The 24,191-nt window shown below is 35.1% G+C and overlaps 1 protein-coding gene across 2 annotated transcripts in view; it reads right to left on the reverse strand.

Moving 5' to 3' along the window:
- Nucleotides 1–24,191, reverse strand: part of LOC106056134 (uncharacterized) — a 69,843-nt gene that overhangs the window by 31,652 nt on the left and 14,000 nt on the right. Inside the window, exons 11-27 of one of the 2 annotated variants that reach the window (XM_056045468.1) lie at nt 23,398–23,535; nt 19,439–19,711; nt 18,539–18,668; nt 15,111–15,337; nt 13,371–13,640; nt 12,256–12,378; nt 11,529–11,671; nt 11,104–11,230; nt 8,756–8,958; nt 5,695–5,776; nt 5,199–5,366; nt 4,749–5,017; nt 3,640–3,898; nt 2,282–2,394; nt 2,016–2,139; nt 964–1,110; nt 269–466 (exon numbers count right to left, since the gene is read on the reverse strand). In XM_056045468.1, the coding sequence (XP_055901443.1) occupies nt 269–466; nt 964–1,110; nt 2,016–2,139; nt 2,282–2,394; nt 3,640–3,898; nt 4,749–5,017; nt 5,199–5,366; nt 5,695–5,776; nt 8,756–8,958; nt 11,104–11,230; nt 11,529–11,671; nt 12,256–12,378; nt 13,371–13,640; nt 15,111–15,337; nt 18,539–18,668; nt 19,439–19,711; nt 23,398–23,535 (2,994 nt within the window). The remainder of the gene's footprint in view (nt 1–268; nt 467–963; nt 1,111–2,015; nt 2,140–2,281; nt 2,395–3,639; nt 3,899–4,748; nt 5,018–5,198; nt 5,367–5,694; nt 5,777–8,755; nt 8,959–11,103; nt 11,231–11,528; nt 11,672–12,255; nt 12,379–13,370; nt 13,641–15,110; nt 15,338–18,538; nt 18,669–19,438; nt 19,712–23,397; nt 23,536–24,191) is intronic. The other variant, XM_056045469.1, reaches the window with a different exon arrangement.

A 24,191-nucleotide genomic window follows, 5' to 3' on the forward strand; every position in this document is an offset into this window, starting at 1 on the left:
AATTTTATGTACTTTATAGTTTTATCTAGGTTATTATTTCACATTTTTCTAAAACTTAGCCATCAAACATTTTTTTTGAAGTCCTTATACTAAAAATCCACAAAACTGCCACTCATTCTTTGTCATGGTTGACTGGTCATCTATCACTGGTATATGTAATTTGTGTCAAAGGCTACACATGCACAACTAACCCTATCACTTCACAACCAGAGTTAATATGTAAATTATCATAGAGTCCAGGTTTTAAGTATTAAACCACAAAACTTACAGGCTTTAGCAAAGTAATGGTATATTTCTCTTTCACTGCTGTTTCTGGGCAGAACTGTTCCATTTGGTAGAGTAAACTCATCATCAGTGTTTCCATTAAAATTTCCAAGTAATCCTACAGTTAAGTTCTCATAATCGTTTGGCACATTGTATTCTATCAAAAGACTTTTGGCAGCGATGTACACTTTAATAGATACACCTGTAGCAAAAAGAAAGTTATTGTTGAACAATCAATACACTTTTTAAAGTAGTCTGTAACATCTCTCAATTAGTTTTCTAACAAAGTTTAGCAGAAACATTGTCATGTCAAATGTCATGTCAAAATGTCTCTAGCAGAAGTGTCTTCTTTGCTACTTTTACTGAGGTTTTTAATTGGTTTACAATGGTCTTCAATGAAGTCTTTTGCTTTAATAGCAAATATTAAAACAATATTTAGTAGTAATAATAATTTAACATATAGAGCACTGTTAACAAACATGTTATAGGCTAAGGCGCTGTGGTAGCATTACAAACATAAACAAGAGAGCTAAAATGACAGACAAGTACTATATTATTATAAATTTTTAAATATATTTATAATTATATATAATTAGTGTAGTAATAAAAAAAAATATATATATATATATATATAAACATATGAGCATGAGAAAATGAGGAATAAACATAGGCATAAATTTTCTGTATAAAAACATTTACCTGATGGGAATCCAGCCACTACCATAGTTTTATTATTACTGTATTCTCTGGTCACACTGAGTGTATCTGTAGAGACTATAATACCAGGCTGGGTTTCTTTATAGAACTCTGTGGTAACATCAATGCCTCCGGCCATTATTATCATTGCTGTATAGTATAAGAATAACATAAGTGAACCTTAAAACTGAAAGTGAAAATAAATTAAATCAATTTACAATTCCAGTATGAAATTGAATTAGAAAAAAAATGGATTTGTGATCAGTCATTAAAAAAACAATTAATTTTTACAACAATCTAATTTATAAAACTTGTTCTATTTCAAAAGGGAAAATTATCATTATTCTACATTGTAATGCCACAAAAAAAAAAAAATTATATTATTTAATCACAAAATTGCTACTGTTATTATTTGAAAAAGGTTAGTTATATACACTTGTGCTTTTGTGTAGTCATTCCTAATTCCATTTGCTAGGAGTAAAGCCCCTTCTTTTCTAGTGCCTTTAGAGCATCTAATGGGGGGTTGAATAACCAGGGGGGGAAAACAAGTGACTTAATTAAAGTCTCTAATTAACATGCATAACTTGAATGACACTAAGATAAGCATAGGATGTAATTTACAGTTTTAAATAAACATCTTTATTTTGCAAGTTAAGATATTTTAAACCTCATTCCAATATTTTAATTTTAAAATCTCTCTTAAAGCTGTATGTATCATAAACATTTTTGAATTTTTTTACCTGATGAAAAAAAACTTTGTTTTTCTCAGGTAACAATACATTTCTAAGCCTCTGTGAGAGTTAGTCCTTATAACCCCTTCATGAATGATTATCAGATTACTGATTCATGTGTAACCTATATCCTTGTAATTATCCAATAAAAGCTTGATCAGTTACCTTTGTCATGCAGTGATATGAGTTTGTTGATAACTTTTGCATTAACTATTTATTCTAGTTAACTGTCAGAAGTGCCCAGGCAGATGAGCCAAGAGTAAAATACAACACTGACAATGAGGAAGGTCTAAACATTGTTTCAGTAGATACTAATGAACTTACATTTTTTTGATGCTGATAACTCTACTTGAAAACTTGAATAATTGGATTCTTTAACAGCAAAAGCTGTAAATATTGTGGCATTAGTTAGTGTACCATTCAATCCTTCAGCTGGCTCAGTTCGACACTGTCAATGATAATGTTCAAACTTAAACTCTTTGAATAATACTTAAATAAATGTATCAAGATTGTTTACTCTGTACCTTAATATAGACTTGAAAAAAATAAATTTCTAGTTAAAATAGAAAAACAGACAACCAACAGCTCACCTGAAGCCTAAATTCTTGACTGAAGATCCATAAAAGAATGTATTCTCCCCATCCATTCATAGTATAAGTAACACCATCATTGGTAGTAACATGCGGATCACCGAGTGCTGATCCTGTTGTTTAAATATATTTTTATAGTTAAGTGTTGTGCATGCACATTATTTGCACAGCAATTAAACAAGTGCTGCCTATTACAGTTGCATCAGAGCTGAGATCCAGCTCCAGACAGATATCCTGCCAAATTCTGCTCCAGCTAGATATCATTACAGGAGAGTAAGCATTTAAGTGTCCTGACCTTAACTAAGTGGCAACTGAACAGACAGCTGTCTAGTGGTGCAGAGCTATCTCCAGAGGAAGAGCTGAATTCCCAATTCCCCATTTGTTTAGTCCATCACATTGAGTTTAGGGGTGTAACCACATTAAGTCAGAATTGATTAACATACATGCTGACACTGTCTAGAGGTCACATCTTATAAATTTGCTTAGTTCTAGCCATTAAAGATTGTTTGGAGTGAGGGTGTAAGGTGTTAAGAGTTGTGTGAATGTTTTGATAATTTGGTGACAGTTGAGGGGCGATTTGACCCAGGTGCTCAGGGAAAGTAAAGTGTAATGATCCAGATGTCACATCTGGTCATGGATGTGCAGATATCTTACTTTACTATCTGGTTGGATCTGGCTCATGCAGATATTCATGTGCACCCCTACTACCTATAGAGTCTGAATGTGCATCCCAATTATCCAGTTACAGTTGCAGCAAAGACAACTACCTGAAGTCTGATACAAATGTTCTAATTTAAACATTTTAAAAAGCTATGAGGTGATTCAGAGATAAATATATTATATGCTGATAAAGTGTAAAACTAATATAAGAATCCATGGTAATTTTTTTATTTTAAATATATTAAATATTTTGACCACCTATATAGGATCTCTCAGACTGGTTCAAAACAAGTTGATGAAAGATGTAAAAGGAATCTCTACATTTATCCAAAATAAAAAATAGTTTTACATAAGCCCAGGTGGCTCAAGGTCATTTTGCAGCTGGTCATACTAAATGCTAATTACAAATTGGTAAAAAAAAAAAAAAGTAATCCAATCATTATCTGCAAAATAGGCTGTAGGGTATTGCAGATGGTTGCCTGGTTGTGTGGTATGTGCACTGAATTGTCATCTGGTTATCTCAATGGTACCTGGTTCAAACTTCTTACTTACTTGCTATACATTTGATAAATACATTTGAATAATAAGTTGTCAATAAAGGCAATTAATTTCTAACACCATCATTGCAGAATACACTAAAATTTGTAAAACTAAAGTTGAACAAATGTAATAAAGTTATAACACTCCATCAAACTTACGGGGAACAAAGGTTACAAAGTTAGAACACCCCATGTCAGAGAACAGTTTGTAGAACCTGTTACAGTATTTCTCTTTACTGTTACAACACATCTGATGCATGTACAAGTTTTCAATGGCAAAATAGTTGTAGTCCCAGGGGTCTCTGACTAGAATGTGCCCAGAGTTTGGTGATGGTGGCAAGTAGGTGGCTTCTCTCCAGGTTCTTAACCATTCTTTCCAATCATCACTCTCTGGTTTAACCCATTTATAGCAACATAGCTGTAACAAAGAAAATTGAAAATCTAAATAGCATAGCAGGATACTTGATACAATGATACAATGTTAATACCAAAGAGTTTGATCAAATTAAACACATCCTTTCTGGCTGTTCAAGAAATACCACATTTAACTACTGTAACGGATGCATGTGTAGTCAGATGTAGTTGAAGTATTTCTAAATATACTTATGTAGACTAAGTGCGTGCGTACCTTGTATGATGTATTTTCAATCTGCGAGTTCCTCATGCACAAATAGATAGATAAGGTACTGAACAGGAACACAGACTCAATGACCAAGTTGACTCAAGGTGAACTTCAAACAAACGTTTATTACAGAATGGGCCACAGTCTTGTCTGTCACTATAGAACGTAATATCCCCTTGAGAATCTAGCGGTAACTGATTTCTAAACGTCAATCTTAACCTCTAACCCCAAAGTCTATGTCGTCATTCTAAAATATCCGTTCACTGCCAGTACATTAAAGTGCGTAACCCAACTAACTAAACTAGCTATCTAACACTACCAAACAAAATTATCTAAATTTAGATCTGATCATGAAAGTATTTCCACACAGAATTTAAAAGTTTTAATTCCCTGAAGCATTAAACAGAGGAAAAGTATCTGATGAGGGAATTTTAATTGTTAGATAACTAGGTAAATAATCATTTTTTTATAAATACTTAGTTAAAGAAACAGTTGAACTTGGCTTTGCTTATAATTTATGATTTTAAAATAAAGCCTTATATATAAAAATATATTTCAGTTAAGAGTATTAGAATACAAATTTAAAAACACATTGCAATGGAATGTTAATTTTTGAGTCATGTTTGTAAATAAAAAGAAAGCCAACCTCATTCCTTATGTTGTTTCTGAGTAGTCTGCGTTTTGCAACAGGGCTAATAGCATAGCAGTAAATTTTATGAGACAGTCCTCGTGTTTCAAACAACTGCCATTGGTTACCAAGCCTTTCCAAAGTGCATGGGCATCTATACAATTCATTTTTCTCATGTTGGTATCTTCCATTGTTTAGAAAGTTAACATTATCACAGACATATCTGTTACAAGACTGAGCATTTCCATAAACTCTGCCTACTTCAAAGCTGACAACTCCTTTATAGCCTGAAAAAAAGTATGTACATTTCTGTTTACAAATGTAATGCTTAACATAGTAGTAGATGTTACGATTGTATATATATGTTTATGTCTGTAAGTATAGAGAATGTGGAAGTCAGAACTTTGACATACTTGTTTAGAAAATATATCTTTTATACTATACTGTAATGTAAAATGATATAGATACCAGTGTTTCCAGGAACTCTGTCCAGCATCGCTACTAGTGGTGTGTTTAAATCTTTGAGAATATTTAAGTTTGTTCCCGTGGTTCCAATGCTTACGACCCTTCCTGGCACATGGTCCCATTTCATCTTTCCATATTGATAAAGAAAGATTACATAAGCAGATTCTTCATCTAATGGGAAATAGAGATATTATGCATTATTGTGAGCAAAAATTACATTTGATAATAGAAACACACATTAATCCTTTGGGAAACAAGTAAATGATCAAAATTAAATGATGCACAACTCATAATCAGGTTCAAATAGAAAAAGCAGAATAATAAATGACATCTAATGAAGGTTTTTCTCCTGATGGCAATATTCCAAGCCTACTAGAAAACTCTCTCCATAGCTATCAGTTAGAACTGACATCTGCAGCCAATTAAATACAGCTTTAGAATTATTTACTATAAAACTTTACAATTAGGCATTAAAATTAAAGATTTGTTAGAAAGTTACCCAAAGCTATAGTCTGCCCAAATATTTTAGCAGTCTCCCAACCACTGATGTAAATTGCTTGGAAAGTATTCACTTCTGACGCCTGTTGAAAAAGTAAAAAAAAATTTTAACTATTATACGAATATTATTCTGTAACATAATTAATAATAAAAAAAAAGGTTAAAGGTGCTTCAATGACCTAAAGGCTTTACTTCTTTTATTGTAATGTTTTGTTTTTAAAATAAGTTTTGATAGTTCATTAAGTTCAAATACTTTTTTACTTCAAATTAAAGGAAAAGAGTAATAGTAAAATGAGTAGAAAGTAAAAACAATAAGTATTAGGCTTTAGTTTAGGGCAAGTAAAAAGAATTTTAATTTTGTACTGTCAACCATGTGTTGTAGGAAAAGATAAACACTAGGGTGGGTTTTTTAATGATGCTTCACGTTCACCTATCCCTTAGTCTGTTGGACCTTTGGGACACCACACAAGATTTGTCAACTGTCATTCTCCATTCCTTTCCATCTTTTGCCTTGAATTGAACCTTTTTCTTTTGTGTTGTCTTCCCATCACTTTTGCTGTCTGCCTTCTCTACTTTCCCATGGTACTGATCCCTGAAGGAAGGTATTTGCGAGCCCAGAAGACCTATGCCTTAGTCTCTCCATATTGTTTTGAGTTTTGCAAGTGCAAGTGCTGTGGACTCTACAATTCAAGCCAGAAGTTCAAGTTTAGTTTCCTCATCTGAGACAATAGCTCCAAGGTATTTAAAACTACTGAGACTAGTCAGCTTTTCACCTTCAATAATGATGCCCCTTATAAAGCCTGTTGTCTATTGGTCATAATTTGAGTTTTTTTAGGCACTTATTTGCATACCATATGCTGCAGAAGTCTTGTCTAAGCACATCATTAAGTCAGCTAGTTCTTCTGTCCCTGCTATAAAGCTACAAGATATCAAATTAAATCTCTAAAACAGGACCACAACAAAGATTGGGCCTAATGATGACCTTCTGACTACTATCAACTCTCTTACAATTGTAAGAAAACCTCGAGGTTGTATATCAGGGTTTATAGCCAATTTCATTAATGATTTTCCAGGTTTTCAAGGTAGAGTTTTAGATTTTTAAGGTATGCATCGCACCATAGCAAGCAATATATATAAATATTAAATATTAAATTAAAAAACCCTCATTAAAATGTATGCTGATAAGTTGAAATCATACCTCCAAAAAAAAAAAAGAATTCATCTCTAGTGTTTCCTAAGCATTTAAATGCAACTTTTTAATACATTAGAAAACACACACAAGCTTGCACTACAGAAGAATAACTTTTTAAAAATATGAGATGTAATTCAGCTAAAACTGTCGCAATCTGAAGTTGGAAATTTTCTTAAATTGACATAGATTTGTAAAAAAAATATTTCTTAGGCCTACTATAGCAGTTGACTTGCTTTCCATCAGTTTTAAGTAAATTACAACCAAAATAACTCTACGGGCTTTTCTACAGCTGTGTGCAAAATATTTTCGTTAAATCTACAGTAGATCTAGACTAGACTCTAATTTAAGTCACTAAATTCGCGGACTTTTCACGGCTGTGAATTATCTTCACTCTATTCTATTGGATTAGCGTAAATTAAGTCTAGATCTAAGTCTAAGTCACTAAATTCGCGGACTTTTTTCGAATTATCTTCACTGAATCACCGTAAATCTCGTCCCTAAAATTCGAGGACTTTTCACGGCTGTGTGTGAATTATTTTCACTGAATCGAGTCTAGATCTAAGTCACTAACTTCGCGGACTTTTCACGGCTGTCACTGCTTCTACAGTTTAGATCTAATTAAGTCACTAAATTGGCGGACTTTTCACGGCTGTGTGCGAATTATCTTCACTGAATCTATCGTATATATAGACTCTATAGATTCTAACTCAATGTCACTAAACTTCGCGGACTTTTAACGGCTGTGAGAGAATTATCTTCACTAGATTCTAGTGATTTAGCGTAAATCTAGAATATTTCTAGAGCAATCTAGACATTAGATGTACCTGTACCTAGATCCTTAAATTAACTAAAATTCACGGAGTTTTCAGGTTAAGCGCGAATTATCTTCACTAGATCTAACTTAGATCTAAATCTAGATACTATTTCTAGCTAGATGAGAAGGATGGATCGTGAGAAGACTCAAAAGTAAAGTAGCGGTAGCAATTATACTTGAATACTGAATCATAATCTCCAAATGCAAAATCTAATAAAATACTCAGAAAGACACAAAGATAAGATGATATACGGACTTTCCACGCGAAGTCACTCTTACTATTACAAGAAGAAGATTTTCGGCGAGGGAGGGCCCGGAGGGGTGTAGCCTTCACATTAGGCTGCTAATTGCTCTAGTTATAGACAATAGTCACTACAGACTAGATCTAGCGCGTCTTCAGTGGTAACAGTGAAAGGAAAATAGTGCTAAGTGAAATGCTTGCTTGAGCCAAGGTCGTTTTCAATCACGAGGTCGCCCTTCACAAGTGGGTGAAAGGCGGTGTAGACGCGTCGTCACTGGTCAGCTCAATGTAACCGGGAAAAAAACGAAAATAAACTCCAGGTATCGGGAGGGAAAGAACTCAAGGTCCAGTTTTAAAATTCAAGGTTTTTTCCCCGTTTTTTACGAAATTCAAGGCTTTTTCAAGGCCTTGAATTTAATATGAAATTCAAGGTGTTTTCCAGGTTTTCAAGGTGGCTACGAACCCTGGTATATATTTAAACTTTCTGCAGAGAACAGTAGCAGGGAAATGAAGGAGAGACAGACAAAAGAAGAGACGGTAAGACATCAAGGAATGAAAGACCTGTCAAGCAAAAAAGACTTTCTGATAAAAGACAGAAGAATTGAGAATGGCAGTTGAGAGATCTTGTTTGTTTCCCCAACTGTCCAACAAAGTGAGAGGGCAGAAAAAAAAATTAAAAAATCTCAGAATTACACAATAGATAATGGATTATCTCATAAAGCATTTTTTTGTCCTTTTTTTGATTATCTCTCTTTGTTGGCTGAGATAATTGCTACTTAGCAATAATATTGTAATGATATATAAAAACTACTTACTTTATTATTTAGAGAAAATGGTTGTACATTAACCCAAGTAGTTATTAAGACATTGTTGACTTTAAAATCTACTAAGCCACGATACTCTGTCACATCCTTCTTGGCTCTTGTCAATATTTCAGCCATCTTTGGATTGTCAAATTTTTGTACAACATCTTCAAATTGATTCCCAAACGTGTCATAAAGGTGGTAATAGACGTGGCCTAAAATGAGAAAGAGAAATGTCAATAAAATAATACAACTGACAATGAAGTTACCCAGATCAGATTAATAATAAAAAAGATTTTTCGCATGCACTTTTCAGATCAAGATTTCAGAAATGACAAATTATTACACTCTAGCCCAAACCTCAATCAGGATGGCAGAAGATAATTATGATTGAGGTTTGATCTTGGGTTTATTGTGAAGACAGTCATAAAGTGAATACCACTTGGCCAGGCAGCCAACCATGTTTTTCATGTGTTAATCATGCACAAAAATTAAATAAACCCTTCACATCAAATCATTTTTTCTGCTAATTTTTCCTGTTTGTCTGTTCTTTCTTCTTTAATAATGAACTGTCCTGTTTTTCTAAGCCATTGGACTTGAGACAAAAATACACCTTCTTAACACATTTGTCATCCCAACAGCAGCATATGTATGTGAGACGTGGAAGACATCTGCCAAAATTGAGAAAATACTAAATGTGGTTCAACATAATTGGCTGAGACAGATTTTGGGATTCAGTTATACAGATCGGGTCTCAAACAAGGAAATCCTTTGCCAAACTAGGAGTCGAACACTTATTGAGGTTGTGAAAGCGTTGCATGAGGTTTGTAGGACATGTTCTCCGACAAAATGAACTACACATACCATACACCTTCTTAACACATTTGTCATCCCAACAGCAGCATATGTATGTGAGACGTGGAAGACATCTGCCAAAATTGAGAAAATACTAAATGTGGTTCAACATAATTGGCTGAGACAGATTTTGGGATTCAGTTATACAGATCGGGTCTCAAACAAGGAAATCCTTTGCCAAACTAGGAGTCGAACACTTATTGAGGTTGTGACAGCGTTGCATGAGGTTTGTAGGACATGTTCTCCGACAAAATGAACTACACATACCAGTTGCGATTACATGGAGGGAAATAAGAGGAAAGTGCAGACAGGGACGTCCTCATATAACGTGCTGCCAGACTTTCATGGAGGACCTCAGAACAGTGGACACCAGGTTGGAGGAGGCTTCAGACATTGCCAGTGACAGATCTTTGTTGAGACAGTTTGCCCCCGAATGGCAGAACCAGCATCAGTGTGAGCAAACAAAAAGAATTGAACAGGCAACATGATGAGTTGAGGCAGATAATGAATCACTTATCTGTTAAAGATCAAATAATTTGTATGGCTTTTATGAAACTAAAAAATCTCAATTACTATAGTTTAGGTAATGTGATAAAGTAATAAATTCTTTTACAAACGTAGTTATTAAATTAAGTGTTAAGGCAACTTTCTGAAAAAAATAGTGATTTAGGTAGTTTATCTTTATAAAACTAAGTGCTATTTAGCCTTAGTTAGGTCAATACTAGATTATGCATTCTCTGTTTTGGACCCCTCAACTCAAGAAAACATTTAAAGAAACTGGTAGAACCAACATGAAATAGATCAGTTAGATTGATAAAAAAACAAATATTCATATTTAACACCATTAAGAATAAAAAAATTAACAATAATACATGAAACACTGTACCATAATTTAGAAATTCCAAAAAATTAACCTAATAAAGTACTCATAAAGACAAAGATTATGGCTCATTTCTTATTCCGTATATGCTAGGACAATATCCTATAAGTGCTTCTTCTTTCCTAGTTATGTTAAATAATGCAATGGGCTGTATGAATCAGCCAGGAAAACCAATGACTTAGCAGAGTTTAATTCACTGATTAACAAGCATCTAGATTTGACACATAAAATTCATAGGATGTGATTATCTTCTCTTTTGAATATCTAGTAATATCTACTCTAGAATATGTTCACTATTTTTTTTTCTTCCATAAATTTAATTGACTGCAGAGCTGAAATCTAAGTAGTCAGTAAGTGACTTCATCTATTCAAATTGAGATATACTATCATGCATTTACTATCAAGGTTCTAAGCTATGAATTTGTGGATGATCCCTGAGACATTGTAAAAGTTTGTTTTTGTTATGCACATTTCGGGTGTTACTTCAAAATTTAAGATTTTTACATCCTTTACCAAACCCAGGATGGTGGGAGAATGGGGCAGGCATGGTTTAAACTAAGGACTGTCAAGATGACAGTCTATAACACATACCACATGATCAGGTAATCATTCTGTCATATCTTACCAAGTTTTGGATTGATATTGGTCAAATATGGAGCAACAATGTTTAGGTTGGTGAGTTTACCGATATCTGTGATGCCACCTATTGTGAACATGTAGTCATTGAAACCTATAACTCCATTTGAGAAAATCTGTGGACAAATATGATATACAAAAGATTATTTTTTTATTATTCTGAACATATTACTAAAATATTAATGCAAATTAACCAAATACTTTGATAATAACAATGTTTACCTTATTTTTCCTAAATAATTACAGAGCCTAAACCTATATCAAATATTTATTTTTCATTTGCCATGGGTCTAATACATTATCTAAAAATACATGAAGTTAAAGAAAAAGCATTATAAAAAGTTTTAATTACACTATGGGCAAATAGTTAGGTCATATAGACTCCATTTTAAGTTTAATTGTAGGCCTACTTACAAATGCTGATGTTTGGTACTGATTGCCGAATGGGGCTCCAGTACTGAACTGTATAGGTTTACTGACATGGATTGAGCCAACAGAAACATAGTCGTCTGAAAGTAGTGAATCTCCGACTTCCATGCCATAGGGATAGTATGGAACTGTGTATGAAAACAGAATAACAATATTTAAATCAATATTAATTTTATAATAATAGATGTTCCTTCAAAACAGAAGGTCATCTATACTTAGATTAAATTGGTTCATCTTATAAAATACAGACGTTACATCAAAAATGTAGATGATTAGATCTAGATTTCTATATTTATGCCATTTATGCATCTAAATCTAAATCTAGTCTAGCTCTAGTCTGCGTGTGACGCGTGTCCTAGGTCAATCTATAATGGCTCTAGAAATGTAGTCATGCATGTTAATTATTTTTGTTAATCAATGACTTAAATTCTGCCAAGTCATTGGTTTCCCTAGCTGATTCAGGCAACCCATTCCATTTTCTAAGGACGCCAGTCCAGGAAAGAATTTAAGAAACCCTTTTACTTTTAAGAATAAATCCTAGATCTATATATAGATTAATAGGCCTATAGTCTATAGATCTACAACCTATGTAGATCTTTTTATCTTTTAAGAATATCTCCTAGTTAATATTATAGCCTATAGTTTATAGATCCAAAAACCTAGTTAGGCTAGTTCTATGTAGACTTAATACATTTCTAATTTTAAACCTTACCAACACAGGTCGTATTGGTCCCTTCATCAAGTTTAAGGCCATCAGGACAAACACATTGCTCATTACCAGGACTGATGACGTAACACGTGTGTGAGCAGGGTTTTACAACACAGTCAGAGCTTTCTAAAACAAAAATGTTACATTAGACATTAGATCTAAAATCTATGTGCTTGATTATAATATTCGCATGGTATTATAGGTGTTGAGAAGTAGCATATAATTAGGTAAGTAAACAACACACCATGGAATATGATGGAAGGAGAAAACCAAAGATTAACTAATTTCATGTTAAGTAGGCCTACATTTACAAAAATAAATAGGTCAGTGAAATTAACTCATTTGACCAAAAGTTAAAAAAAAAAAAATCTGTTTCACTTTATTGCTTTTAGAATATTAAATTATTGGAGTCCAGTTCAACAAGACCACAGGAATTTCTACATGCGCCATCAAACATGTTTTTCACGTGTGGTTGCATTTGTTTGGCTTTTTTTATTTAATTGACTCACGTGTGAGAGAAATAAAGATGCAGTTCATCTAGTCAGCAAGGCCGTTCCACAAAATGCCGCCATCATTGCGGTTTAATAAGTGTCAGTCTTTACACGGCTTTGTGGCGTTAACAGTATGGAATATGAAGAAATTCCCCATGGTTAGCGCGGCCTCCGGCCACTTATAACAAGTATAATGGTTCAGGTCTACTTTTGTGACACGACATAATCGTAGTAATGGTCGATGCCATTGTGGAACCTTCAGAGAGGACTTGGCGTGAATCAGTGGCGGCACTAAGTTCTATTATCTTATCTTATATAATACAGACGGTAGGCCTACTTCAAAAAAGAAGATGATTACGTCCTACGCGTCATGCATCTAGTCATGCATGTTAACCAATGACTGAAATTCTGCTAAGTCACTGGTTTTCCTGCCTGGCTTAGACAACCCATTCCAAGCTCTAATAGCACTAGGGAAGAAGGAGCATTTGTACAAATGTGTCCTAGCATATGGAACTAGGAATATGCATCTATCTTTATGTTTTTCTGAGTATTTTATTAGATTTTTTTTTGTATTTGAAGACAAATAAAATCTTATATTGAAACCAAAAAAAGTGTATATGCTAGTACCTTCACACTTTGCAGTGGTCACATTAAACTTGTACCCCAAGTGACAGTTGCACCTGTAACTTCCTTTAGTATTGACACAGTCAGAATTTGGTGGGCAGACTTTGTTGTTGGTGCCCAGACATTCATTCACATCAACAGAACAGTCTCCAGACGTCCAGCCCGGCTTGCAGATACACTCTCCATTAATGTTGTCACAGAACTGAGTGTTTTCTTTCACGCAGCGACAGTTTTTATCACAGGACTCCTTTCCATACGTAAAGTTTCGACAGGCTGTAATTATTTTTAAGTTCTTTAAATGTAATAGCTTGTGATCGTTTAACAAAAATCATTTACAACTTTAAAACTACGTATAGCCTTACTATGTATAGCCTCAAGGAAATAAAACTTTAATAATTATAGAAAATCTCAGTATTTCATATAATAATAATAATAATAATCTTTATTGTCCGTATGGAAATTTGTCTTACAATTTGTGCATTACACCAAACAAAAAACATTATAACTATAAGACACCAAAGTGTACATTCACACCAGACTCACTCATAATTTACATGTGACAAAGCTTATACCAGATTGTTCTTATATAATGATTTGATTGCCAGGGGAACAAAAGAGTGTTTGTGTCTGTTTGTCTTTGCTATCGGTGTCTTGTATCTCTTTTGTGATGGTAAAATCACAAAATCCTGACACAAAGGGTGATTCTTTATTTCGAGGATCTTGTTAGCTTTTTTATAGATGTTTGTCTCAAACAACTGCCCAAATGGGTTTTTTTTTTTTTTGCCAATGATTTTACCAGCAGCATTTAGGATTCTATAAAGTTTATTTTTATTTTTAATGCTCAGATTGCCATACCAGGCAGTGATATTGAAACTTAAAATATTGCAGATATGAGCGTGATAAAACATAGCCAAAGCCTTTTCGCTAACATTAAAGGAGGACAGTTTTCTTAGTAATCGTAATCTTTGCTGCCCTATTTTGCTAATATAATCAGTATTTGTAGTAAAATTTAGTTTATTGTCTAGGATAGTACCAAGGTATTTAAAGGTTTGCACAATTTCAATAGTCTCTCCAGCTACAGAAACAATATCATTTTCCTTCTTGTCCCTACGAAAATCGATTATCATTTCTTTGGTTTTTTTACATTTAATAATAAAAAATTATCTTTACAGTATTTTTCAATGTGTTCTATTTCTTTGAAATACTCATTTACGTCTGAGCTCTCTGAAAGCACGGCAAGAAGAGCCGCATTATCAGCGAATTTTGTGAAGGAGCAAAAAGGACAATCGGATTGAAAATCATTGGTGTACAAAATGAACCACAATGGCGATGTCACAGCCCCCCTGGGGCGCCCCTGTGTTAACTATGCGTTCATTTGATATAACATTGTTTACCCTAACCCTCTGAGATCTCTGGGTCAAAAATTCATTAGCCCATAGTATTATGCAGCATCTGGACAATATTTTAACAATTTAAAGGCATAACCAAAAGGTAAAGCTTCTTCCTTAAGGTCTTGAATGAGAGATCACTATCAATTAGATCAATAACATCAGTTAAGCCAGGTTTACATTGAACAATATATCCTCAATCATCATTTAATTGTTTCCACACAAACTATCTTTGTAACCTTTGTTGGTTTTGTTTTGGTGTACTTTGTTGCCCTCATTTGTGTGTCTGGTAACCATATTTTTATAAATATCGTCTAAATGAATATATTATGTGAAAGAATTCAAAACAACTTACTGTGTGATGTGTATGTTGCATAAAAGTTTCCGTAATAATAGTAGTTATAATAGCTGGAATAGGAAACATATGTAACCAGCATATTATTCCCTGTTGTTCGGATGACATTGGGGATGCCACTGCCACAGTAACGGCCAATGCGACGACTTGAAGCGCTATTACCATCATATATTTCAAAATATTGGTTTTGACAGCCATAGCTACTTTCTATGTAGAATGTTGAGAATCTGCAAAAAGCATTAGATTTTTTTTTTTCAAAGTAAAATGACCCTTTCAGACATTGCGACCTTTGGGGTAGATGATGTAAACGTCATCTGTTTCTGTGTCTTATGGATAACGAGGGTGCCATGTGGCCAGCAAAACGACTAACCTGCTATACTTTGTCGCTAATAATGTCAAGTACCCATAACCAAATAGAGTAGAGTGGACTCGGTTGGGGGGGGGGGGGAATCTTAAACTCGCATCGCAGTTTTCTTCCGGGATATGAACAGGAGACTCCTCATGGTGGCTGAGTGGTAAAGCTCTTAGCTTCCAAACTTAAATTGATAAGGAAATCTGTATTTTACAATTTATTAGCGGCCCCCGAAATGGGAATAGACGGCATTAGTTTTGAGTGGACTGTCTGTCCGACATCAGGGTATTTTAGATCATTCAAAGTTCTGATGCAGTGGCTACTCTTTTCTTTTCTGAAAGTGAAAATTTTAATTTTTAAAATCAACTATGCAATGATTTTTCATAAAATTACACCATTTTTACAACTATTCACTATTAATAGTAACAAACACAGAAGGCGATTTAGTAAGGGAGATAACTATTTACCATATTTTTAACACATATATGCAAACGGTTTTAGATATTTCTTTTTACAATTATATTGCTAAGTTATGTAAGTTATATAATACCGGTATTAACTACTACATTTACAAACCAATGTTTACTCTTTTTTTTTTAAGAGAGAAAATCTATTTAGAATACATATAGGCCTAAGTGGAACATAATATAAAACAACAATTAATAAGTAGTTTTTCATATTTATCTCGTGAACTGCAAGATGTTAATCATAAAATACGGAAAGAAATAAAGCAAGTGGAGAATTTATTTTTAGCTCCAGGGGAAAAGATGCTATTAGTTTTGTGTGGAATGTCTGTTAGTCCGTCAATCCGTCCTGTTTAGATCTCGTAAAAGGGAAAAGATATTGAAAATCTAACATCATGATATTTTAGACCTTTCAAAGTTCTGATGCAAATTTTACTTTTTTTCTTTTCTGAAAGTAAAAAAAATATTTTTTTAATCAACTATGCAAGCAGTTTTTTTTTTCAAAATACACCAATTTTACAACTATTCACTATCTTAAAAATCTCACTGTAGAATATTTACATTATACAAATTTGAAATTATTGTTTAAGAGGGAAGACATATTAGGAACTCCATTTATTACGTAAACACAAGCGGCGTTGCACTGACGCGCTATATATATATATATATATATATATATATATATATATATATATATATATATATATATATATCTCCTCCTTCGTTGTCGAAGATGAGCACATTTCTCATTTCCTATGGACTCGAAGATGACTGTAAAGTCCAATCCTCGCTTTAAAAAGCCGGCCGCATACGTGGCATGGGTAGGCTTGGTCAGTTGCAGATAGGCCTTTTTCTTCTTGCTTCAAATCTTGAGACTCCGAGACTCACAGCCTTACGCCATGAGGAGCGATATAGAGCTAATGCTTCCCAGCTGTGAATGTTGATATCGAATTCCTTGAAGGAGCTCTTGAGAGTGTCTTTGTAGCGCTTATATTGGCCTCTCTGGGAGCGCTTTCCTGCACACAGCTCCCCATACAGAAGTCGTTTGGGAAGGCGGTTGTCTGGCATGCGGACAACATGTCCCGCCCATCGAAGTTGGGACCCTTTAACTGTCGCATTGATACTGGTCATGTTGGACAGTCTTAGGATTTCTGTGTCTGGTATGTGGTCGGACCAACACAATTTATGGATGCTCCTTAGACAGCGTAGGTGGAAGGAGTTTAGCTTTTTGGTGTGACGGGAATATTGGGTCCAGGACTCTGATGCATATAGGAGTGACGGGAGGACTAAAGCACTGTAGACCTTCAGTTAAGTGGATATGCTGAGTTCTCTTCGTTGCCACACTTGTTCATTAAGTCTGCCAAAAGCAGCACTGGCACGAGCAACACGGAAAAAACAAATTAAAACACATGAACTCACACTCGGCGCCTGGAATGTCCGCACTCGACCGTGCCGAATCAAACCGTCCTGAACGTCGTACTAGCCAGATACAATGTAGATATTGCTGCCCTGAGTGAAACGCGACTTGCAGAAGAAGGACAGTTAACAGAAGTTGGCGCAGGCTACACGTTCTTCTGGATTGACAAAAATAGCGAGGAAAGGCGTGAAGCTGGTGTTGGCTTAGCAGTGAAATCCAAATTAGTCAACAAGTTAGCAGGATTACCAAAAGGCATAAATGACCGTCTAATGACATTACGCCTACCCCTGACCTCAAGGCGACATGCAACTCTTATTAGTGTTTATGCCCCAACTATGTCCAACCAAGACAACATTAAGGAAAGCTTCTACTCGGATCTGAACTCTGCAATAATCAAAACGCCCAAAACAGACAAACTCATAATACTGGGCGACTTCAATGCCAGGGTAGGCTCTGACTAGAAAACCTGGAGTAATGTTCTGGGAAGACACGGAATTGGACACTGCAATAGCAATGGTGCATTGTTACTTGTGCAAATGTACATATTGTTACGATCTTCTCAATCAGATCTAACCTTCTAACACAAGAACTTGACAACAAGAGCTTCAAGTAACAAAGTGGCGATTTAATTTACAAATACATCGACAGCCAATTCAACACAATTGGCTACATCAAATTCAAATGCTTTCTTGAACTTGACAGAACTGCCTAACTTAACATGACTAGTCTCTCTAGCTCGTACAGCTACATTTTCAACGACTCTCAAGGTACCACAGTCCTTAGGCCTTGCTGTTCTGGACTTGTCAACACACTGTCTCTCGACCGTGAAGGCTCTTGATCACATGACCACAACTCAGGTCATACTTGCGTGAACTAGCAGTACTGTCCCTTGTCTATCGACAGCCGTTGACCCGTTGACCTGTGTGATTGGCCTGAGTCGTGTGTATCAGTAGGCCGCACACACATTAACCCTTTCAGTCCGCCACTAGTTACACTCACGACTCTATTTTACGTCTGTTCTAGTTTCTTTGTTTTCATGGGTTGAGGGTTCCCAAACACAGGGCGCACATTCTAATATAGTTAATTAGCACATTAGATTTATATTATTATTAAAATTTAAAAATATATAGACCTAGATGTTTTCGGTAATCCGTCGCTTAATTTTAGCGACTTCTACAATTACGGATAGACTTACCTGAGAGATATGACATAGTCACTTCTAACACTGATTAGCCATGAGCAACTAGAGTTTTGTATAACAAACCATCTATTGTAAAAGTAATTGATGATAGCGCCGGTTTCATTGGTAAATGTCTTTTTGCAATCTAGAGAAAATATAATAAAAATAGTCATCTACTAATCTAATGTAATGTAATCTAATCTACTACTAATAAATCTTATCTTGTAACAAGCAAAGTAAAAATAAAATACTTCGAAAGAATAGCATAGTAGGTGTATCAATTAGAATGGATCATTCATGTAATTAAATTTGTAATAGATCTATTCTAGACTAACAATAATAAATCTTTGTGATAATGATTTTTTTTTACCAATTGTTTTTGTTTAGCGCAATTTCTTGCTTTTAGCTTTCTCAATGCGCCATGTTCCTATCCCTTGTCTGGACCAGTTCTGGGAAAGGGTAGGGGGTAGAAAGAACGGGGTATCTAAATGATCGCTTTTTAAATATATTTAATAAAGGGAACGACCTGAATTCGAACTTTTGGACTAAAGCCTTATCAGGCTTCTCAAGCCAATGGCATCTACTAGCGAAAAGTCTATGAACATGGAAGATTGTATAATTATATATTGTTTCTATCTCATTTTGTGTTCACTAAGCTAAAGCCTCAGACGACAATCTATAAAAGGGACTAATTCAGCTTATACTACCACTTCAGTCAAGTCTGCAAACTTTTTGGGTACCTTTTATGGACTCTTTCTATCTTAATTACTTTATTTTAAAAAAGAAGGTTTTCCTTTTATTTTTTATTTTTTTTTTGTTTTTTTTTTTAATTTATTAAACCAGCAAGAAAGAAAGCACCAAGGAAACGTAAGAAAAGAAATATTTGTTGAAATACTGATAAATTGCCAAACTTACCGATATGTTCGCATGTTGAATTTGTTACTTCAATGTAACCATATTGTTCATTACAATAGCACACGTAGCCGCCATATGTATTGGAACATAATGCGTGAGGCTGGCAGGTGTATGTCCCATAGTAACACTCATCAAAGTCGTATTCGCAATAGGCATCTGTCCAGTTAGGATAACAAAAACATTGACCATTGTAGGAGTTGTATTTCGCTGTATGATTTCTAAAACAGCTGGTGCTTAGTTCACAGTCAGGTCCATATTTCCAATCGGTGCAATCTATGTTGAAAAAAAAAACTAATTTAATTTGTTTATAAAGCTTCTATTGCTTTAAGTCAATGCATACAACATATCAATATATAATGCATATAATAAATTTTATAGGTTACTACAATACCCTTCTTTAGTGAACTGTATGAGGGTGACACAACAAAGTCTAAAATGAAATACAAATAGCTATACACTGTAGTTTTCAATAATTTAATACTCCTAAAATTAGGTTAAATTGGTCTAGTCATCTGAACGTTCTAATGTAAAAGTGAGAACGAAGAAGAAGAAGAAGAAGAAGAAGGTTAAATAGGTACATGTGTTCGTTTTATTTTTGGTGATTGGGTAGACCAAATAGTTCATTGAGGCCGATAGATAGTTTCTGGTAAATGTATCAGCTACAGTGTTCTGCTTGCGAGGGCGATAGATGACGTCATAGTGGAAACACGAGAGTTCTAGTATCCACCTCTGGATTTTTTTCATTTTTAATTTTTTCCCTTGTTTGACCTGTTATACATGAAAGAGACAGATCGCTGATCCGTAACAAGTGTGAACGCTTTACCAACTAAGAAATGTTTCCATTTCCTCAACGACTCAACAATGGCATATGCTTCTTTCTCAACTGAAGAATGTTTTCTTTCACTTTTTGTTAATGAGCGAGAGAAGAAAGCAACGGGCCGGCCAACTTGGTTGAGGGTAGCCGCAATGGCTATATCAGAAGCATCCGTCTCAACGGTTAAAGGGCGATTCGGATCTATAGTATACCCGGCGGCTTTTTCAAGCTCATTTTTCAAACTTTCAAATGTTCTTTTGACTTCTTTAGAGACAGGAAATTGCTGATTTCTTGTTAACAGGCTTATTTTTGTTGATAAGTTAAGTATCCACTGTGAGTAGTAAGCCAGAAGACCCACTACTCGTTTCTGTTCACTGGTACTGGTAATTTCCTTAGAGCGCGAAATCTCTCAGGATCCGGCTTGAGTTGTCCTTTGGAAATCTCGTATCCTAACAGTCTCACTTAAGTAGTGCTCATTTCACTTTTTGTTTCTTTAAAAGTGATTCCATACTTTTGAGCACTGTCAAGAAAGCGCTGTAGGTTTTGGTCGTGAGATTCAGAGTCCTGACCGCAGATGGTCACATTGTCCACATAAGCAAAAGTGTCAGTGAGTCGTTCGTCTTCGATGATTTTGTCAATAGTACGCTGAAAACAGGCGACTCCATTCGTAACGCCAAACGGAATCCGACGGAATTTATCCAGTTTCCCACATGCTTCGAAGGCTGTGAACGCCTTTCCTCTTCTTTTATGGGAATCTGATGGTATACACTTTTCAGGTCTAAAGTGCTATATACAGAGTACTGGGAAAATGTTTCTGCTAGTTCATCAATTCTGGGCATAGGGTAGGCGTCTGGAGAGTGAACCGGTTTATGGTTTGACTGTAGTCTATAACCATTCTTTTCTTATGTCTGTCATTTGTTGTGATTAGGACGTGTGCTCGCCAGGGAGACTTAGATAGTTCAATAACCTCATCCTTTATCAGTTGTTGAATTTCCTTCGCTATAAATTTTCTATCTGGAATTGAGTATCTGCGAGACACTGTAACCACTGGAATACAGTTTGGTGACAGATTACTAAATAGGCTAGGAGCTTCTACCCTCGCTGGCTGGAGAGTATTTAGGCACAACGAGGGTTTCTGACCATCGAAAGGAATAAACAAGTTTTGGTGCAAACTTATAAAGTCAAGTCCAAGAATGACGTCGGAGCACAAATTGTCTAGTAGAGAAAATTTAACTCCTTTGTATCGTTCATTTTTGAGTCATATGTTAGCGTAGATATGTCTTTGAGTGATTCGAGATAGATGGGTGGAAGCCATAAAGATTCTGTTGCCTGAGGAACATGTCGGCCATTTGTGCTGCTTAGCAATGTGCGTTGAAATATAGCTTTCACAGCTCCCAGTGTCTACTATTGCTTTAAATTGCACATCGTTGATGAAAATCGGTATCGTAGATTTGTTTAAACTCAAAGGCTGCACAGTAGCTATAGCCAAAACTGTTGAACATTTCGATTTGCATACTTTTTGAAAATGACCCTTATTGAAGCACTGATTGAATGTCGCTTCCCTTGCAGGACATCGAGAGCGAGGATGCTTAACCCTGCCGCAAAAAATAACACTTGTTAGCTAATGCATTTACTTCATGTATGTGTAAATTGCTTGCACTCTGAGGAATCATTACATTTGGCGAGGGTGTGGCCAAAGAATTTTGTTTCCGGCTGTGATGATTCATATTGTAATGAGTGCTGATAAGCATGTTCCAGTAAGCGAGCCTCCTCGAAGGCGTCCTTTAAACTCAAAACAGTCTTTTCAAGTAGACGTTTTCGAATGCTGTTGGACACTAGTCCATTGATAAACGAATCTCTAATAGCCTCTTCTCGGTGTTGTTCAGCAGTCACCGCTTTGAAGTTTGCAATCTTTGGATAGAATTCTTAATTTCTGCATCAGGCGTCTATCGTTTGACCTTGCTCTTGTTTGCAAGTAGCTAACCTGTGCCTAGCAAACATCTCATTCTTTGGTTGTATGTAGATGCAATTTAGAGTCTGGATTGCTTCATCGAATGTCTCTTTATCAATTATCATTTGGTATACAGCAGGAGAGATATAGTTTATCAGTAGTTTCCTAGTATCAAGCTTATCTACTGATACAAAGTTTTTAAAAGTTTCATACCAGTGCTGCCAATGCTCTGCTGCTTGAGGTGCTGTGGGCTCGATGTCAAACTTCTCTGGCCGAAATATCCTATCCATTTCGAAATTCTTACAACTTCACAGTTTTGATTCAGTGTATTACATTGTTATAAACATAATGATAACACAGTCGAAAACCATGTTTGCTAAGTATAGCTTTAATACACTGAATGACTACACAACACACATTTCGTGAACACATTCTTACGGATAAGTTACAAGCACATGTAAACATAAGAATGACAACCGATACAAAATATAATTTTCATAACAGAGATCCATGTCCATCCCCCCACCAAGAAGGTTCCAGGTTCTATGAAGTTATGAATCGAATCACCATCATCATCATCGTAGGACGTAATCATCTTCTTTTTTGAAGTAACGTCTGTATTATATAAGATAAGATAACTCCATTAGAGTGAGGGCTTGAGAGGCTCAAATCCTCTCTTGCAAAAGCCCTGGACAGAAACCCTGCTGTCTTGCGTAGTGCATAAATGTCGCCATACGGGTCGAGAATTTTGGGTTTCCCAGACCTGTCGAGACGGAGATCAGCAAGTCTGGGGCAGTCAAACAGAATATGAGGCACGGTATTGTAAAAATACTCAAAAAGCATTTCACATAAATCAAATTTCCATAAAAAGTTTAAACTAATATTAGTGTGTGTGTGTGATTGATTAAATGTAAGTGCATTGTTTGTCATTGTAAGGGATTGTATGTGTCTGCTGAGATTGACGATGTAATATAATAAATGTGACCTAATAAGTCTGCCTGGTCGTGCGGTTTGCGTGCTGGACTATCGTTCGGATTTATCGATGGTCGAAGGTTCAAATCCTGCCCGCTCCCATCCCCCGTCGTCCTGCGGGAGGTTTGGACTAGGAAGTAAACTATCTTCAACTCTGAAGGAACATCCGAAACATGTAAAACATTTTACAAAACATTTTACAACTCTTTTCCTACATCTTACCGATACATTGGTCACCGGCCAGTTCCTTGCCTATTGGACAATAACACTGATCTACTGGGGAGGTCTTGTTTACTGGCGTATAGTTGACACACATGTGTGAGCAGTTTCTTGTGGTGCAGTTTGTGGAGTTTATATCATCTGAAATACATCATCATTTCAACATTGACATAGCTCAACAAATCAAATTATGTCTAGATCTAGATCTATGTATTTTTGTGACCTTGCCTATCGGAAATTTCTCCAATTAAATATTTTTTTCTTAATTATTGTGTAATTGTGTTGGTAAGGTTTTGCCTTTAAGCCCTCATTTCATCTAATATATGAATATGTTTATTAAGAAATACTTTTTCATATTTTGGACATGTTATTATAGTGTTTCTAGTATTCCCCTCCACTCTTCAAATTGTTGAGAAATGATTTTTTTAAATTTAAATAAGTAGATATATTGTAATGCCAGGTTAGTATTTAGTTATACTGTTTCTGTTTGATATAGGGATGCAAATATTATCTTGCACATATTGCGTGATGTAATGATCAAAGGCCAAGGTGTGGTTGAAATAGGGAAAATGAAAATCTTTTGAGAGATAGAAGTACGATAGAATAATTATGATCAATCCGCTCTAGGCTGATTACCTATCATTTAAGACCAAGGTGTGGTGTAATTAGTGGAAATCTTTTGAGAGATGAGGACAATTAAAATATTTATGATCATGCCGCTGATAACTTATCTCCTGACGGCCATCTTTCACTTTATCTTTAATTGTCAATCGTTCTTTCTTGAGTATGAGCGTGTT

Source organism: Biomphalaria glabrata, chromosome 11, assembly GCF_947242115.1.
Source record: "Biomphalaria glabrata chromosome 11, xgBioGlab47.1, whole genome shotgun sequence".
NCBI lineage: Eukaryota > Metazoa > Mollusca > Gastropoda > Planorbidae > Biomphalaria > Biomphalaria glabrata.